This window comes from Hippoglossus stenolepis, chromosome 7 (assembly GCF_022539355.2).
Source record: "Hippoglossus stenolepis isolate QCI-W04-F060 chromosome 7, HSTE1.2, whole genome shotgun sequence".
Taxonomy (NCBI): domain Eukaryota; kingdom Metazoa; phylum Chordata; class Actinopteri; order Pleuronectiformes; family Pleuronectidae; genus Hippoglossus; species Hippoglossus stenolepis.
In genome coordinates, this window is record NC_061489.1 from 7,231,883 (window position 1) to 7,251,845 (window position 19,963).

General features: G+C 39.3%; 3 protein-coding genes across 3 annotated transcripts; 2 read left to right on the forward strand and 1 right to left on the reverse strand.

Moving 5' to 3' along the window:
• Positions 1 to 2,861: 2,861 nt before the first annotated feature.
• On the reverse strand, positions 2,862 to 8,714 carry commd5 (COMM domain containing 5). Its single transcript, XM_035161407.2, has 7 exons — positions 8,470 to 8,714; positions 8,053 to 8,213; positions 6,975 to 7,003; positions 6,808 to 6,858; positions 6,469 to 6,564; positions 5,925 to 6,000; positions 2,862 to 3,619 (listed from the first exon to the last, which is right to left on the reverse strand). Exons 1-7 carry the CDS (start codon positions 8,579 to 8,581, stop codon positions 3,518 to 3,520), a joined length of 627 nt encoding a protein of 208 aa, XP_035017298.1. The 5' UTR covers positions 8,582 to 8,714; the 3' UTR covers positions 2,862 to 3,517.
• On the forward strand, positions 8,705 to 16,586 carry fam199x (family with sequence similarity 199, X-linked). Its single transcript, XM_035161405.2, has 8 exons — positions 8,705 to 8,836; positions 10,103 to 10,281; positions 11,744 to 11,963; positions 12,123 to 12,281; positions 12,441 to 12,602; positions 13,007 to 13,190; positions 13,340 to 13,443; positions 14,201 to 16,586. Exons 1-8 carry the CDS (start codon positions 8,720 to 8,722, stop codon positions 14,372 to 14,374), a joined length of 1,299 nt encoding a protein of 432 aa, XP_035017296.1. The 5' UTR covers positions 8,705 to 8,719; the 3' UTR covers positions 14,375 to 16,586.
• A 625-nt stretch (positions 16,587 to 17,211) lies between these two features.
• smim19 (small integral membrane protein 19) lies at positions 17,212 to 19,605 on the forward strand. The gene is made up of 3 exons (XM_035160907.1): positions 17,212 to 17,467; positions 18,129 to 18,253; positions 19,022 to 19,605. Exons 1-3 carry the CDS (start codon positions 17,340 to 17,342, stop codon positions 19,090 to 19,092), a joined length of 324 nt encoding a protein of 107 aa, XP_035016798.1. The 5' UTR covers positions 17,212 to 17,339; the 3' UTR covers positions 19,093 to 19,605.
• The last annotated feature ends 358 nt before the right edge of the window (positions 19,606 to 19,963 follow it).

A 19,963-nucleotide genomic window follows, 5' to 3' on the forward strand; every position in this document is an offset into this window, starting at 1 on the left:
AGCCTGAGTGAAATGAGATTTAAGTGAGTTTTAAATTTTCTTAATGAGGCCTTGAAGCCATTGCAAAGATTGATTTACGTATTTATTTATTTTGTTTGGTAATTTGTTTTAAGTAATGTTTTTGCTGGGGTCAAGCTAAAAGAGATGTAAGCTTTGTTGTAAAACTGTCCATGGTGACTTGTTCGAAAAGTATGTTGTACAATAATTGACCTGTGACTGCAGACTTACACAAGCACTCACTTCCTATTTCACCTCATTTACTTACACAAGACAAAATAGCAATTACATGATCTGCACATAGCTGCTTCCATCAAATTGAATTAATTCACATGCTCTTGGAAAACCGGAACTCATGTTAAGGCAGACAGCAGTTTGAGGATGATGTAAGTTTTGAGGACAGTTTACATGGGTTGCCATATGCAGCACTGTTAGAAAAGTTAGGGATTGAATGATTTAACCCTGGTCTGGGACAGGAAAAAAAAAACAGAGTCCTGCTCCGACACTATGTTCAAAAAACAAGGTTGATTCAGATTGTATTGCAGTCAGAAAGAGCTCTCAAAGAAGAAGACAACTGGAGTCGTCCAAAGTAAGTTGCAATACAGTTTATCCTATCAGACAGCAATCAAGATAAAAATGAACCTGTCTAGACAGAAATCAGTGAGAATGTCTTCTGTTATGCAGTGGGGACTGTGCGGTATCTGCACCCAACTCTTTTAAAGTGTTATCAGATTAGTTCATCCTTTCTTGTGCAGCCTCCCATTTGAAATCGGATTGGTTTCTTTGGGTGTCAATATAATGTTATGTTGTAGAAACAAAGACTAAATGTAAGGTTACATTGATGGGATTGATTTGTACCTCAGGGACCCACCTCAGGGGCTTTCAGCATGACTCAGGGGTTCAACCAAGCCAATACTGCCTTTAAGTCACATAGCAGTCTACAGAGAAATGGACAGTTTCAGCACAACCATTATGTTTTAAGCACCTAGAGTAGGCCTGTGAGGCCTATTATACATTAACTGATAAGATGAATTATTATATAGTGATATATAACATATAAGGCAGTGAAAAATGACACAAAGTGAATAATAATGAGTTCTTAATGACATATAGTAACGTAGTAAATACTCATAAGTAATTAATGGTGTCAATGAAAATAGATCAATAATAAAGGATGTGAAGGTGTTATAATGCAAAAAATTAAAAGCTGTCATAACAATATGCTAAAATGAGGCTGTGAATTCACTTTGCCATTATTGAAGTTTATACATTTTAGAAACTAAATTGTACTGTATCCATCTTGTGTATTCACAGACTCCCTGTAAGGCTAAAAGTAGAAGTAGGTTATGCTTAAGGGTCATAGTTTAATTACCAGTTAAGGTAGTTGCCCTACAAAGGCTTCTGACACTAGGCCGCATGGTATTATTAGCTCTACCTAAAGCCTATCAGTAGTATTTCCTCCAGTCTCTAAATAAGCAGGGTTTGCTGCGGGGGTTTGCAGTGTAAGGATAGTGAGTGAGGATTACAGGCTACTCTGTCGATCAGTGTCCATGTCAGTAGAAGCAGCAGCGGTGCTGGTAATATAGGTCGACCAGTCTAGCCTGTGAACTCAATCCCACACACAGACACACCCACACGCTGCTGGACATACACACTGCTGCAGACACAGACAGACTGACACAGGTATTATGCAAGCATATACACATAGTGGGCACACACACACACTAATCAGAGATCTTCTCACACCTTGATAGTTTGTTGTGTTTGTTTGAATATAGGTTAACAATGCAGTCTAGCCAGCTCACCTGGTGGATATGCAAGCATATACACATAGTGGGCACACACACACACACACTGCTGGCCAGTCAGTCACACGCACACACAGACACACACACTAATCAGAGATCTTCTCACACTTTGATAGTTTGTTGTGTTTGAATATAGTTCAACAATGCAGTCTAGCCAGCTCACCTGGTGGATAGTAAATACTGGGTCAGGACCAGCAGCTCTGAGAGGTCACTTTACTTATAAAACTCTTCTTGGCTGAAAAGAAATGATGGAAAGATGGATACTCGTGATGGATCTCACCAGAGGTTTCACTTTTCACTGTGGAAATCTCATCTTTCAGGGCGTTCATTTTAGGAGGAATGCATAAACATACAGGACTTAAGGTTAGAGGCTGGATCTTAAATCAGATATGAACTTGTGAACATCTGAATTTGTCATACTGCTTAAAGCCTGTATGATCATCATATGACATTTTTAGCATTTCATGGCAGGAACAGAACTTTTTATGTTTGTTTTCATGTGGAAAATTAGATAAGCAACAAATTGTCAGTACCAACTGGAAACAAATGTTTGCCCAGTTATCACAACTAAATCTAGTTTTTAAAAGTTTACAAATTTACAGATTCCAAATTTTAAGTCACACACTAGAAATGTCTGGATTTTAAAGTACCTTTATTCCAGTGAATGACCACATTATGTACTGTTCCTTTTTTAAATCCTACGTTTGCCTCTAAGGGGTTTGTTTGTCGACACAAAGTAATTCATTTTCTATAAGAATTTAACATTTAACAGAATTCTTCATTTAAAAAAATGTAAGACATTTATTTTTCAGATTAAATCCAATTCAAATTGCTCCCTGGGTGACAATTGTGGACACAGTCTAATGCTAATATGCTAATGCTTAGCAGGTGTAATCTTGTCTATTGTCCTATACTGCTGAAGGAAAAGTGCATAAGTATGAAGTTACAGTAATGGAGGAAATACAGATAACCGACATTTCATTCAGAACCACAAATGTGAACCTGAGGGTGGTGCCATAGGAAACATCAAGATCAAAGTCAGGCCGATTCATCCTGTCAAAAGCACATAATCTGTTCTTTGCAAAGACAATAACAGATCGATTTTATTAGGTAAATGTGGTTACAGATGTAAACATTCTTGATGTTATCATGAAAAACACGTAAGAAATAACAGGACAATCATCATTTAACTTTTTATACAACAGTGCTTTTTTTCTGTCCCATGTATAAAAACATGAAAACATAACACTTTCTTCGTTCTCAAATTTCAGGAGCATCTGAACCGAATTTCAGTCTAAATCAAAAGAGCAGATCACATGACGCCTGTCTAAGTGGCCAAGTGAGAGTGTCTAAGATTTCACTTGGCTGCACTTGCAGCCGTCTCAGATATACTGTTGACTAAACTGAATAATGGAAATTTAAAGTGATAACAACCAAAGTCAAGTAAACAAACGATACAGTCTGATTTATAGATTTGTTTTACACACAGGCTGAAACACAGAAAACAGTCTGGTCTTTATTCATGTGGTGCAGCCTGATGACGATCCTTCCTGCGCTGTTCTTATCACTTGACACTGTTGGATGCAAACGCTCACAGAGCACATGTGTGTGTGTGTGTGTGTGTGTGTGAGCAGTAAATTTCCATAAAATCTCACAAACTTAAAGTCAAGTAGAAAAGACGGTTTGATTTCCTAAAACCCCCACATGGTGCATTAGTCTTGGATTTGGAGAATGCTCCTTTTCTCCAGATTGTTCATTTCTTTGAGAATCAACGCCACGTTGTAACGGAGCTCCTGGAACTTAGACACAGGCACCTGAACGGGAAAACAACAAATCACTGTCAATGTCACAAAAACAGTTGCGTGGCAAAAGTAAAGCTAAGAAAAAAGAGCCATAAAGATCACACATGATGTCTGTGAAGGACTGTTTGACCATCCTCACACATTACTGTACACCATTAGGAGAATAGACCCTGTCTCATTCCACATACTCCCTTCTCTCTCCAAGCAGTACCCAAGGTCAGGTTATAGATAAAGGACCAACCAGCAGTACCTTGTAGTGTCTACGTTAAAGGACTTTCATATCTAACTCAGATGCGCCCAGACAGAGAGGCATCACTCCAACTCTTCTGCGTATTACACCAGTGGCAAGACGTAAGGACACAATGGGATTTAGGAATACATAACTTAACTATCCAATAGGATGCGAACACCTACATGTAACATAGAGAGATAGCAATTCTACACTTTCATGGATGTGCTGATGGAATGGGTGACGCAGGGTGAGGTTGGACAAGACAAGCATGTTGCTTCTTTCTACTCCTTTTCAGACAAAAAACGAAATGTTAATCAAAGTTGATTTATGTTACTCAATATTCCTGTTGTTATGTTTTCTTTTTTTCTACTACTTATGTTGCTGATTATCAATTTTTTTCTACAAATTTCATTTACTTTATATTTTTCAAACTATAATAATAATAATAATAATAATAATAATAATAATAATGATAAAGCATAGTTCTATGACAACTCAGTAGCGATGACAGGACAGCCATTCTAGAGAGTCATTCAGTCATCATATGTTTGTATCTGTGTTCGTGACACATCTGACAGTTAAAAGTGAGGCCATTAAAAAGGAGCAGCAGCGATCTCTTCTGTCCGTTTTTTGTGATTATAGCAGAACATATCGGTTATTCAGACTCCGGAAGAGATCCTGAGAGACACATACCAGGTAGAGATAAAGTCCATCAATAGAATCTGCACAGCGGATGTTGTTGCTCCTAATCTTCTAATCCCGCTGGGATCTGATTACGTAACTGCAGCGCTAGGTGCAACGACAGCAGTAGGAGAAGTCATCCCTCTTGTTTCTGTCCACATTACTAGCCTTCTTTGAAAAGAGTTAAGTGTCTAATCATGCTTCTATTTTACAATTACAAGGCAAGTATATTGTGGCAGGAGTACAGCGCCCCCTGTTGAGCCTATCTCTTACTAATTTTGTGGACGATTGATTTTGTCTGCTCACCCTTTACATTAACAGCTTTCATCACACATCACCAACTAAGTACAGATGCATTGTTACAATACAAGTAACAAATGTTATGATTATATTATATGGGTTGTTTTTGGGTGGTGCTATTGTTTTTGATACTGAAAATTAACAAAGACACACCGTTGTCAAAATATGTCAGAAATAATCTGTGAAGTACAGGTTCTAGGTTAGGCTGCAGTTTATAGAGGTTACTTCATTTTTACAATGTGATCCTATTATGTAAGAACTGAAACTGACCTACATTGGTCCACTGGCTAGTAACCAACTTCTTTCTACGAACAGGCTGAAGATAAACTTGGAACACATGCACGCGCGCACACATACACACACTGCAGTGCAGAGCTAGCATTCACCATGGGGATAAAATGACCATCTATAAAATACCTATGGGTTTCTGAAAGTCCAGCTTATGTAAATTCTAATGCAAACTGGAATCTACTTAACACTCATTGAAATCCCCCCAAAAATGTGCATGTGCAGTTGCTGATTTTAAGACCTGAGAGTTTAGGAAGAAGGAAATCCAAGTGCCTGGAAAATCAATGTCAGTTAGTTGTAGTGGAAACCCCCAGAGAGAGAGGGAGGGCGAGGGAGAGAGAGGGAGGGAGAGGGAGGGAGAAGGAGGTTAACAGCTTTCACAGGTCTCAGTGCCAATAAGTTACAAAAGTCTTCTCAAAGTGGGTCAAACGGTTTGAGAGTAGTCAGCATGACTAAGGTCAAATGTGGTTTAGTGTTTAGGTGACCAATGGAAGCTTCACACATGTATAGTTGTGATGTGGTTCCATGAAGAATAAACTGTTTGTACATGTAGTATGTATGGTGTGGTAAAGGGTTATATACAGTCTACGATGAATGAATCCTTGGAAATGGTGATATCATTACACAGTGTTAACTTGTTCTCATCTCTCTTCTCCTTGATCGATCGAGCTTCTATACATTTGCCTGCTTTAAAAAGGTCTGAGTCTCCAGAAACTTCTTTCATCAGCTCACAGCATTTCTATCAGACTCTGCATAAACTGACAATGAAAACAGGATGAATATTCATGTAAAGAGTCATATCATTAGTTTATGTACCTCAAAGCGACTTAAACTCCCGTCTGACAGTTTCATCTGCATCAGTACAGAAGGCTGCAGAGCCCTGGATAAAGAGCTGGAGAGACAGAAAAACATTGACTTCATCACACTGAGGCCAAATCTACTTCATCATCTAACAATTCCCACAATACAACTGGAAAATACACAAACATTTTGGTCACATCTTTGATGTTCAAGGTCTTTTTCTGAGGTGCTTCTATACAGTGTGGTCCAAACATCAACTGTCAGCAAAAAAGTGTTTCCAGTTCTGTACAATTTCAGCTGTTAAATGTGTTATATTTTCAATAGAATTAACTATGGCGTGTATATTTCAGACACTGGAAACATTAGACACCTCATACTCTGTAAGACAGATTATAAAAACACACACAAATAGACTAACTTGTTAACAACTTTGTGTTATGTCATTCAAAGTTATTCAGAATAACAGCGGTCTCTTGAACATTTTGCTGAAAAGGTTATGACAATTGTTATGAATACATTTCTCAGGATACAGTGTTTTCTCTCCACCTCAGTATATTACCTTGTAGAAATGGCAACATCCACTCTCCATTTAAAGTCTTCTATTGTGGGTAGGTGAGGATCATTCTGGGAGGTCGCTTCCTCTAGAGCTGCACGTCTACAAATACAAAGAGAGATGGGAATCATAACATCTCCATCAATGGCATCTGAATGCCCCAACAACAGCAGCAGTTCAGTTATTCATGGACAAATATCTGATGTCAATATGATGGGACAGAGGTCATTCATGTAATGATACAAATAAAAAAATGTCTTTCCTCTTTACTGCATTAATAGTCTATTGAGTTCTGTGGGCAGATAACACAATAACATTGTGTTAAATTGTGTAAATTCAACATACCGATTTCCAAACACCACACTGGAGAAATCTGTGATAAAGTCTTCAGGTATCCTAATTGACAGAAATACACACAACAAATTTAGCATTCAAGGCTGTCATTGTGTTATTTATGAACATGAGTGATAATCAAAACATTGAGTGTGTGATACAAACATGAAAAGCCTTACCTTAATTCTCTGAGATCATCTTTGAAGGCCTAAACAGGGACAAAGCAGAAACTGTTGAATTCTCTATATGAATATAAACATGCTGATTGTAAAAAAAAACACAATTCAGTTCATGAAAGGGATGTAAATAGCATTATGTGACCTGGATACCCACACAGGTGTGGATCTAAACAGGCAGATAAACCATGGGCAGCTAAGGCCTTTAATAAAGCTTTTTTACAGCAGTGTCTTCATTCCACACTATATCCTCATAGTATATGTTGTGTCTGGTATTCTTATTGTTATCATGCAGTATTTTTGTAGCCAGCACATAAAAAAATTACATACTTTACTACAAAAACAGACAATTTTGAAATATGTCCATAAATGTGCATGAATCAAACTGCGACTATGAAATCACACTGTCAACTAAACTTCAGGAACAGAAAACAACATGTGTCTGTAAGTGTACCACCTGCAATTTATTTATTTATTTATTCACATCTGTTCTGTTAAAGTGCTAAGGAACAACAGCAGGCGCAGTGTCAGCACAGACTGCATCAAAGCTGAGTCTGCAGTCATGTGCTCAGTTTTGAACACTTTCAACAAGGACAGTATGGACATAAAGTACATTGCATCATTGCACTAAATAGTACATACACTGCACACTAAAAAAATCAGTAAGAGGACATGTGCCCTATGTAGAATGTAGAGTGGTTTAAGACGTGATAGTAGGAGCCTGAAAACGAAGAAGCTAAAAGCCATTGATCCATCCTTCACTTTATTATTTTAGGCCAGTACTTCTCTCACTGTAACATGCCAAAATATGTTTAGAAAAAAAGCATGGTGTCATATGGTGTCCATTAATAGTATGTATGCAGAATAATGTTTTTCACTACACTTAATTTTATCAGGGTTCCCATGTAAGAAAATATTCAACCCCTGCTTATTTGTATGCTGTGTAATAACAGGACACCAGTCATATCTTGTATTGAGTGAGAAAACTATGGATGAATTCAGCTGCAAACACCATGATTTTGGTGGTTAACTGTCAGTTTGTTGCAGACTGTGATTTGCAGTGACGGCCGGCGGCGTGTACCTCCTGTTTGAGCGACGATGTGGGGATGCGGATGGCCTCGGACAGCACTCGGTACATGCCGGCTATGATGTGACTGAGTCTCTCCTGTGGGATGGTGCTGCTCTCTGCTATCGCCTTCATCACGTCCCTGCTGTCCTTCCCCTCCAGGGCACTGACCACAGCTGCAGGGGGACATTATATTCACAGACACGTTATCTAAAGAGTCTCCCAGTCACCAGTCTCCTCCACATAGCTGTCTGTTATCACACTAACCAATACACATATCACAGATTAGCAGTAAAGGTTGCCACTAATTAAAGGTCAGTTGATTATACATTATATATATATATATATATCCACAGACATGCTATATAAAGCTGTGAAAGTCTGTAGTGTGTGATGATGTAACATTAAAGAGACAGAGGGATTAGCACGTACCTTTCAAAATTCTTCTGAACATTTCGTGGTCCACATCCTTCAGGCTTTTCGACATAGACTCAATTTCCGGTGGTATCCTGCCTCCTAGGAAGCTGGTGTCTCTGGAGGCCATGACTGAGCACACACTCGTGTACAATACACACAGAAAACAGGGCGAATAGACGGTACATTTACAGCAGCAGAAGAAGAAGTGTTGTCCTCCTCTTCTGCTTCTCTTCTGTTTATGTGACAGCTTCCGCCTCCAGGTCACATGACGCGCGCCTCGCTCGCTCCCGGGAGTCTCGCGGTGACGGCTCCGATCAGCGACAGAAGAGAAAGGATTTGCAAATGGAGGCAGCAGAGATGTTCTCCCTCTGAACGAGAAAAGGTGGGTTTCTATAACACTCGCAGCTTCTCCGGTACACCCCCAGCGTGTTTTCACACCGCACAGGTTTGTTACCGCGTAGAAACGATTAGTTGGACGTCGTTCTATGACCCGGTAAACGCTACGTGGACGTGTGTAGCATTAGCATCGAGCTAACGCTGTTAGCGTGTGTTGTTTTGGTTTTTGCCGAGCCAACTGTTTGTTTTTACTGAATACGATAACCTGTCATTTAAAGTGTAACCGAACTTAAGCGGACGCGAGAGAGCTTCTATTGAAAACAACTTTCAAAAAAGATTTAAACAATCAAGCTACATGAGCGATATATATAACATGTATAATATTCAATGGTTGTGTAAACAATCAGCATGGACTCCGTTTATTTATCATTATCAGGGATTATAATTATACATCAGTAAGTAATATTAACAACAATGACCTCTAAAATTGTTAATTAACTGTTAACTGCTGATATTAATATATTTTATGAAAGAAAGATAAACTTACACATGAAAGTCGAGTCCATTGAAGTCCATTCATTAATGTTCAAATTGAACTAAATAGGTTAATCCTCAAATTTTGTTCTTTTATATATTTAGTGAATGTGGCTAATTTTTATAGTTTAATAAGGTTTTAGGGCAGTTTGTTTTGGTTTATAAATGTATCGTTTAGACCAAAGTGATCAGAAACTGAGTTATTTGCGAATTATTCCAAAATATACTCAAAATAAAGAGGTTTAAAGGTTTATTACTCAATTGTGACAAATAGAACTGTGTTCTGTGTTTTGCCTGAATCTTTTCAACATCTCCTTTACAGGGATATTTGTGAAATCAGAAATCTGTCAGGATGCTTTATGACAGCTACATGAGGAGAACATCATTATTAACACAGTTTAAGATTCATGTTGTCCATGTAAAGCTTATTTCTCCACCCTGTACCGTAACATTCATTCATGGTCATTTAGCTAGCTAATGTTTGTGGACACCTGTCACAAAGCCACAAATCTAAAATATTAATAGTTTGTCATGTGTCCATAGTTAACAAACACATTTGTCTAGAACCTGAACCTAATTTAGTGAAAAATAACAATGAGCAGAGTCACAAACACAGTAACCTATCAGTACAATAGCCTTGCAACTGATACATAATTACTTTGATTTATGTTGAGAGTGTAAAAGGTCTGTTTATTCAGCTTTAATGTAATAATTGAGGCTGTAGCTGTATTGAAAGTTTCCCTGTTATTTGTGTCTGATGTTTGTCTTTCTGTGTCAGGTGCATCTGACCATGTCTGAGTCACTGTATGAGAAGTTTTTGGCCCCGGAGGAGCCGTTCCCTCTCCTCTCCCAAAGAGCCAACCTCAGTGATGTGGGAACCCTGGACGTCAGTGACTTTGGCTGTCAGCTCTCATCTTGTCACAGAACAGATCCTCTACTCCGCTTCAACAGTAACAGGCAAGTAGAGATCGAGTACTGGCTGATTCACACATGTGCGTCACCTTTCTCTGAGGTAAACTAAAACTGTCAGGTGAAACATGCAATGGTGATGTGTAAGAAGATGCCATTGTTTTGGCATTTAACTGAAGACGTTGACCTCTATGGTGTGGCTCAAAATCTGGACCCAACACAAACTGCTGCAGGATGTGCTGCTGCAACTGTTGATGTTCACCTTACCTAACCATTGATGAATGTCAAGAAGCATGATTCCTGGCTGACAGTGCTGGTCAAGTTTGTTTACAGCTGTGACAGCATATTAGTACCAATGTATGTTTCTATTTTTACCTCCTAAAACTGCTACAAAACACTTCTTGCTTATACAATAAAATACATAAACACATGCAAAAAACAAACAAAAACTGTACCATACCTCTTGCCACTATGAAAGAGTAACAATGTTTGGAATACAGTTAAAGATTACAGCCTGAAAATTAGCATCATAATCACATATTTCACAGAAAATTGCCGCCCTTATAAAATGTGGATAAAAGTATCATGTTATTCTCTTGTTTTGAAGCCTTAAAAAAACCTAGCTATAAATCTTGAGTGTATTGATATATTGCACACAATGGGTCCTGCATACTGTAGATATTTGTATATATCCCCTGAGAAGGTAAACTCTGTTGACATTGTTAGATGTTTTGATGTTCAGATGTTTGGATCCCTTTAAATCGTGTGTCCTTATCTTGTTGTACTGCACGTACTCTCTGGAAAATTATCAGAACAATTTTCAGATATGAGTCATATCATTACACTGTGTGTTGGTGTAGCTGGAAGGGTATTGTTTTTGCTCGTGTGTGTATGTGCCAGCATGTGGGTGTGCTTGGACAAAATAACAGATGTATTTTCCCCAAACTTGGAGGGAATATTGCTTCAGAGGGTGTTTTCAGATAATTGACTTTTGAAGTCTCAAAGGTCAAGAAATACATTATCCTAAAAACACATTTTCTAAGACCGCTTTGCAAATAATGGAGAAACAATTGAGCGCTTGTATTGTTAAGAAAATCATCCCCCATAATATAATATGTGAAAAGTGACATCATGAAGAAGTCACAATAAAGTTAAAACAATACACCATTGATAAATAAGAAATATTTTTGAGGTATCCGTGCATCCTTTAAAACTATAGAGATGACTGAAAAATAATTAATGATCATATGGTAGCAATGACATCATCATCATGACATCACTACAAAGTCTGAAAAAGACATCATATAGTTTAGTAATGCAGTAAATATTACAACCAGTAACATTAGAGACAAAATCTACAATTTATTTAGATTAACTCATTCATCATCATGTGGTATGGTAATGACGATATTGTGAAATGGCATTGTTATACTATAGAAGGTTGGCACTGTCTCTATCCCTCCTACTATGTTTTTCACTAACTTTCTAATCCACTCATTGTTCTCTGCAGATGGAACCTCACTTCCTGTGGAACGAGTGTTGCCAGCTCGGAGTGCAGTGAGGAGCTCTTCTCCTCTGTGTCTGTGGGGGACCAGGAGGACTGTTACTCCCTTCTAGATGACCAGGAACTAACATCGCTGGACTTGTTTCCAGAGGGCAGTGTTTGCAGTGACGTCTCCTCCTCCATCAGCACCTATTGGGACTGGTCTGACAGCGAGTTTGAGTGGCAGGTTGGTTATTATTTGGCCTTTTGGTCAGTTTACTAATGATTTTCATTATTTGATTGGACATTGATATGAAAGTGATTGATCTGATTAAAATCAAACAGTACCTGGAAGTCTTTTCTAAACAGTCTGTCTTCTCCACATCTCTCTCTGTTGTCCTCTCAGTTGCCAGGTAGTGACATTGCCAGTGGCAGTGATGTCCTCTCTGACATCATCCCGAGCGTGCCAAGTTCACCTTGTTTGTTTTCCAAGAGAAAGCCGAAGTCCCACCCTCATCGTAACCTGGATGAACTTCCTTGGAGTGCCATGACCAACGATGAACAGGTAAACAAAGCCGACGCACCTCTCTGAGCTACTGCCGAGTTCAGAATCAACAACGATAAAGCTGAAAACCTCACTCAAGCTACTAGCTTACTTCTCTGCAGGCTCATAAACAGACAGTGAACAGACAATACCTCTCTGTGTGTTCGTCTCCACTTCCAGGTGGAGTACATAGAGTACCTGAGTCGGAAGGTCAGCACAGAGATGGGCCTCAGGGAGCAGCTGGACATCATCAAGATCATCGACCCATGTGCTCAGATCTCTCCCACCGACAGCGAGTTCATCATCGAGCTCAACTGTCTCACAGACGAGAAGCTCAAACAGGTGGGCACTGATCTTAAAACACAAAAACACTTTCACAATACTGAGTTACTGCACCAATATACAAAACAGTTTTTCTTTCACACAAAACATTACAGAAAAAACTTGAAAGTTGACAAAACAACCAATTTATAAAGGTGATTATATGTGTATGATATTGCATTATCAGCAGGTCTACTTCATACATTGCACTTGCTTGTTTAAATCAATATGTCCAGTATGACTATACAGATAGATGTGAGCTTGTTGACAGTCTTAAGGATTCAGTTGTATGAGTTTGTTTTGTCATTATTTATTTGCAGTGAGAGAAGCGCTCGCTGCTAATGCATCTCTGCACAATGTCAGCAGGATAAAAGTGTTACTTTGCGTGTGAAAAGATTGATTTACAGTGAGTGTGTTGTCCTCAGGTGCGTAACTACATCAGAGAGCACAGCCCCAGGCAGCGGGCCAGCAGCATCAGAGAGGGCTGGAAGAGGAGCAGTCACAGCAGCGCCAGCACCGGCGGCGTGAGCGCAGCCAGCAGCAGTAATGCCAGCATGGTCAGCTCCACCAGCTCCTCCACTTGCTCCACAGCCTCCAACTCTGTAGCAGGTAAGATGCTGCCTGGTTAGTTAGCAGTTAAGATGCACCAACAGTGCTGCCACAAGAGGAGCCTGTTGAGTGGGGCATTTCAGATCAGAGTCAAACTTTCAGCTTAGCCTGTCTGGTTTTAATAGTGTTTGTATTTCCTGTTGTTGCAGGTGGCACAGCCTCGGCTTGTAGTGGAGGCAGTGTTGCCAACATCAGCAGAGCGCACAGTGATGGAAACCTCTCCAGTGCTGCAGAACGTATACGAGACTCTAAAGTAAGAGACTTCTGGATGAGATAGTCTATAGTTTTATAGGTGATGTGTTTATTGTGTTTTATCATTCCATCATTTCCCCTAAAAAAAACAGGGAAGAATTGCAGGGGAAGGGGTACTTTTTTTTTTACCTTAATGTGTCTAATCCCATAGTTCCAATTACATGTTGTTTTTATTGTAAGTAGGGTGGGGTACAGAAATCAGGTACCTAAATCACTCACCAGTTCCTACACATTTGTTTCCATTGGACAAATAGGTGGGGGCAATCGATGATGAGTTTGGAGTATTTTACTTTATTGAGCACTGAAACTGTTAAATTATTGCAGTTTGATTTATTATGTGATTATGTTAAGTACAATTGTTTGAGTTTGGCACTTATTTATATTTGTATGTTTAAGTTAAGTATACTTTAAACTGTTAAAATTTATTGTGTTAAATTTCATCTTCCAATTTGTCTTAGCAATAAACAAGCCGCTCTTATCGCCGACCGTCACTTTGTGCTTTTTGTAAGTAAAAGTATCGATTCTGACACCGTTTAGGCACCGGAAACATGTTTAAAGTCTCAATTTAGTGCTGTCAAACTATACCAAACCCTAATTGTAACTAATTCATATACTAGTTAATAACAGTACAGTTAAATACACGTGGGTTACTTTTACAGCCTTACCATTTCTCAGAGCATGTGAGATGGTCAAATGATCTCCTTGATCCTCGTCCAGTCATCGTCACTCACCTCTCTCTTCGTCACACTGTCTTTCAGAAACGTTCAAAGCAGCGTAAGCTCCAGCAGAAAGCCCTCCGCAAGCGGCAGCTGAAAGAGCAGCGACAGGCCCGCAAGGAGCGCCTGAGCGGACTCTTTCTGAACGAGGAGGTGCTGTCACTACGGGTGACAGAGGAGGACGACCATAGCGACGACCTGGACATACTGATGTGACAGCAGTGAATCAATCAGTGCTCCCTCTATGCCTGCTCTCTCCACGCCCAGCCACTGCCATAGAGCTCAGAAACCACGCTAAATCTTCATCACTGCACGCATTCGCTTTGAGTAGGCTACCATAATAATGTTTTTTGTTTAAAGTAATGTAGATTTTAGTAGCCTTTTTGCATAGCTTGACATATTGCTTACTTATACTAGCGTTACGTGCTACAGCTATAATTGCTAGCTTCTGCTAGAACTACTAAGGTAGGTACAGTAATACTGCGAATGCTTTGATTAGATATTGACCTCAGTCTAACCTGCTTATAACCAGTGCTAATGCTGAAACAGCCTAGACGCTTGCAGATACACAAAGCTATGCACTGCATCATAATACAACAAGAGGAATCGCTTATAGATGCTGAACCAGCGTTTATCCACTGCTACTAATACAGCCACCGCTGACAGAGGGACAGATCAGGCAAGACGAGCAGAGTTTGGCCTTATTCTTTAGATGCTGTGAGGCCAAAAAGTTAACTTTTTCATAACATTACAGGAGAAACTGGAAGTTTTTTGGCTTTATTTGAGCCCTAACTGGTTGTAGGGATCTTTATCTGTACCAGCCAAACTCTGCTAATCTGAAGCTTGAGTTTAATCCACTGAATTTCAGGTTATAGCGGCAAATACATGAGGAAATACTACCGTTTATACACAGTGTCTATGAAATGATGAAGTAAAAAAAAAAGAACAACCTTCAAATCTTGCAAATACACCAGAGTTTAAGAGTTTTTCTTTGTGATGTGGAAATGGAAGTGAGCTGGTCTGTCTTTCTACCTGCTGAGTGTTGTGGTTCCATTTCACTCTCAAGGCTTAGAGGGAGCACTGAAACACTGCATGTTTAAATCGTCACCATACCGTGTGGTCCAGTAACTAACAACTTGCATCACTTATTTGCATACCCTTGTTTAGAAATGGCTTACCTGTATTGTAAATAAATGATAAATGACGGCTTATTTACTGCTGGCTTTCAAGTTTTCCTCAGTGATAAAGCTTTGATTTAATTTTTTTTCTCTCCCTTTGTGTATATATGACGACTGAGTGATGGACTGACCAGTTGTCATAGCTTAAAAGACTTAAAGGTTCCGTGTGTAGAATTCTGTGACATCTAGTGGTGAAGTTGCGTGTTGCAGCTGAATCCCCCTCACCTCTCCCTCCCCTTCCAAACAAGAACGAGAACCTGTGGTAACCTTCAGTTGTCATAAAAACTCAAAAGCGGTTTAGTTTGTCCAGTCTGGGCTACTGTAAAAAACATGGCAGCCTCCGTAGCGAGGACAAGCTCTTGATGTAAATATAAAGTATTTAAATATAAAAGGCTCATTCTAGGGTAAAGAAAAGAACAATTCAGACAATTTACATGAAACCCACTAGTGAAAACATCAGCAGGATCCTTTTATATTCAGCTTCTGCCAGTAGATCCCTTTCACCTAAATCTTACACACTGAACCTTTTTTTTGCCACATGTTCTTTGCAAAAAGTCTTATTTTGAAGCATTTAGTTGTGTTTTGTCTTTTGGTTGTGGTCTCAGACATCCTCTGTCCTTTTCTCCTTTGTTATTTTGGTTTTCTACAAGCACTCCTGCTGTATTTCTGCCACAGATGGATTCTACGTCACTTACTTCCATTCTGAATGATCTGAGTCTTACGAGAAGTTTTTCTGTCTGTGCTGTAGAACTGGTTTGGCTTTCAGCTGGTTACTTGAGCACATGTGCCCAACATTTTAGCCAATAACTTATTTTACTCTGAAAATCAACAACAATGTGTGGATGAATCACTAACATCTTTTGTGGAGTTGTAACAATCATGCTATTTGGATATTTGTTTTTCTCTCTACCTTGTAGGAAACACTTCTCAGTTGTAACCTGACGAACCCACTGTGTTTATTGGACCCCAAGCCTGTTGTCCTTTATATTATGTTTCTTTATGTGTACTGAGCTTTGGTTCTCGTCTCTGTCTTGTGTTTACACTCATCAATTACAGCGTTTAGGTTGAAAGCAGCTTTATGTATTCTGTAGTAATGAATTAGTAAAACTCTATTTTGAAAAATAAGATAATTTTAAAAGAAAAAAAAAAGCCACAGTGTGATGCAATAAAGTCATTTGTGTACATAAGGTACCATGTAATTGCTGAAAATGAATGGTATTGAAATTATTAAACACGGTTTAAAGAACAAACTGATTGTAAAGCTACTTTTTTGTTTGTGAAAATTCCATCAGTGTCATTGTTAGATCACATCTCAAACTTTTACCATCATAGTGTTTTAAATGTTTTAGATATTGGCTAAATCACAATGTAATATAATAATGCCGTGTGCAGGAGAGTTCAGACAATGGTTCAGAAACACTGAAACTTGATATATCAACTTTATATTGTTGCACCTTATTATTTTTGTCTATGATGACATCATCTTGAAGTGTGGCTGTGTATTTTTGTCACAAGATTACATCAAATAGAAGTAGGACAATTTATTAATATATTAAAGCTGCATTAGAGCAAAGTCATGAACAACCCAGTGTTATTGTGGTTTTCCTAATACAGAGCGTATGATGTAATTCATCAGACTGAATGGGCCTGACCACACTATTGCAGGATACTGGGTGTTAATAAAGCCGAGCTTGATGACCAACCAAAAGCATTATTATTATTATTATTATTAAAAATTAATTTTAATGGACAAAAATAAGCACAGGAATAAACTGCATAGATCAAAAATACATCCAACTCCTGGGTCCTCACGGTTGAGTTCAGGTTTTGGACTGTAGGGGGCAGTGACACGCCCCGGAGCGTGCGGTTGCTTTCTCTGTAGAATAAGACGGAGGCGGAAGTGGCGCCGCAGTGTTTACAGCAGTCGCCTGACTCTCCAGTGCGAAGCTGCTTGATCACAACATCTCTTTGTTTTCACGCATCGTTCCACCGGGTCCGTCTCGATGGGCGCTCACGGAGGCAACGAGCCTGAGACTATAGACTACTCTGTGCACGAAGCGTGGAACGAGGCCACGAACGTGTACCTGCTGGTGATCCTGGTCAGCTTCGGGCTGCTCATGTACGCCAGAAAGTAAGCGCGGGTTGTTCCTGCTCTCACTCACTCGTTCTGTTTCTCAGCTTGTGATCGACAGAGGCACAGCACAGGTCTGTGATTCAGACTCATAGCGCCGTCTGTCAAAAGGACTAAACCCGCCACAGACGGTTTAAAGGTTCAGTGAGTCCGATTTATGTGAAAGGGATTTTTTGGCAGAAATTAGAATATAAAAGAATCCTAATGATGTTCTCACGAGTGTGTTTCATCTAAATTGTACGATTTGTTTTCTTTACCGTAGAATGGGCCATTTATAATCAAATACTTTATACTTACATCAGGAAGGGGGTCCGCTCTACGGAGGCCGCCATGTTTTTTTACAGTAGCCCAAACTTGACAAACTAAACATCTTTTGAGTTTTTATGAAAACTGCAGGCTACCACAGGTTCTCTATCATGTTTGGAAGGGGGGGGGGGATTCACCTGCAAAATGCAACTTCACCACTAGATGATCAAATGACTTGATGTTGAAATATTAGCTATTAGCTGTGTGGCATCAATTTCAGCATTAGTTAAATTATCTAAATATGCTGCTACAATAGAATTTGACTATTTTTCACGCATGCTGTTTTAGTGTTAACACTGAACAACAATCTGCCCTTTGCAGTGTTAATGTTTGTCCTTGTTCACATACAATCCAGAAACAAGAGGAAGATCATGCGCATCTTCACTCTGCCTCCCACCGTGGGCAGCAGCCCGGAGCCCAACTTCTACGACAGTCTGCAGAAGGTCCGCCTGCGGCAGCAGCTGGAGATGTACTCTCTGGGTGAGGAGATGGAGAAATATGGGATTTATCAGCTCAGTTTAGTGGGGCCACAGCAGATCTGTAGGCAATAGGGTCCGTTTGCAGAGAAGGGAAGTTACCGGCTACTAGTCTCAAGGGACGTGCAAAATATTTTCTTCTCTTTTAACTTAGATTATATTTCTCAAACAAATAGAGAGAGAAGAAGAAACAAAAAAAGAACAGTGTTTACATTTTACATACCAATGCAAATACTACAATGGAGTAGTCGGGCCACGTTGAAGAAAAGAAACTTGTAATATTGTGTCTTTGTTTCAGTACATTTACAACATTTTTCTCATAATATTATGACTTAACTCTCGAAATCTCTGATACCTTTTCTCCCTTTATGTGGCCCCTAATACTCCATCGTAAAATACTTCTACAAGGTTTTAAAAAGGGGGGGAAAATAGGGATTATATGTTTTTTGGTGAGATGAGGGTCTGGAGAATGAGCTAAACATACAGTACAGTTCAAGCCGTCAGTGCGATACAGTGATACATGAAGAAGAAGACTGGGCCGTTCATGTTGCATTGGGAATATGACTCAGGATTCTCTGAAAGATTTTACTAACAATGTCAATCATGATCCTCCACAGTTGTTGTTCCTCATCGAACTTTGGATTCTCTGTACTTCATCACTGATTAGTGTTTTCAATTCTTTTGTTTAATGATGTAGATCCTGATCCCACTGAACAGACACCTGTTTCTCTATGTTTGTCTTTAACTTCCCCCGACTCTTTTTGTCTCTTAGCCAGAAAAATAGAGCAACAGCAGAATCAACAACAAGGTCAGTCAGAGAGCGTGCAGCTTTCCATGGAATGACAACAGAGGAGCCCTCGTCCTCCGTCTCTGTCAGAAAAACACTCCTGTGTCTTCAAGCCATCGGGACATGGATAGGAAAGGACTTGAGTGGCTGCCATGGTCAGAGATTGTTAAAAAAAAACGACACTGATCCTGTCCTGGTGTTGTTTCTGTTTGGCTCCCTGAGTGAGACATGTCTTCTTCCACCCTCTGTTGTCTACTTTGTGTGAACACATTGAGAAGAAACAGCTGGATGGAGGAAAACTATTCAGAGTGTGGCATAACACAGAGCAGTGACACAAACCCAGTGTGAGGAACGAATAGACCTGATGTCAATGATGTGTTCTTAGAATCGCTCGAGACCAAGTCTACCATGAAGGAATTGTTGCACATCAAATACAATCCTTCAAATTGAATTTAGAATATAGATGTTTTTTATTTGTTTGTAAGATATGTTTTTTTGTGAAGTGGTAATTCAAATAAATTCTTATCAATTATTCTCAAATGTGACAAATAAAAACAGATGAACTTAAAGTGATTGAGTCAGAAGTTTATTTGGTCATCAGTGCTTCGTCCGTCTTTTGGCTTTTATCTTTTTCGTGTTTTGATACTGTGCTTGTAAGATCACTTAGTTGAAGCTGCGGAGCTTTGACAGCACGCTTGTCTTTGACCTTATATTCCTACCTGCTGTTCCTGCTACACCTACTGTTCGGATTATGCTGGTGTAGTTTGCTTTAAGTACTTAGTCATACCTTTTCATTTTGTACTTGAAGATGCACTGTTCAGTAAACATTTGAAACAAAGAACATAAACTACAGAGTTTTGTTGAAGCACGTTGCAGCTATAAGCTTTTGACTATAGTTTAAATCAAGAAATGGAGGCACCCATGTTA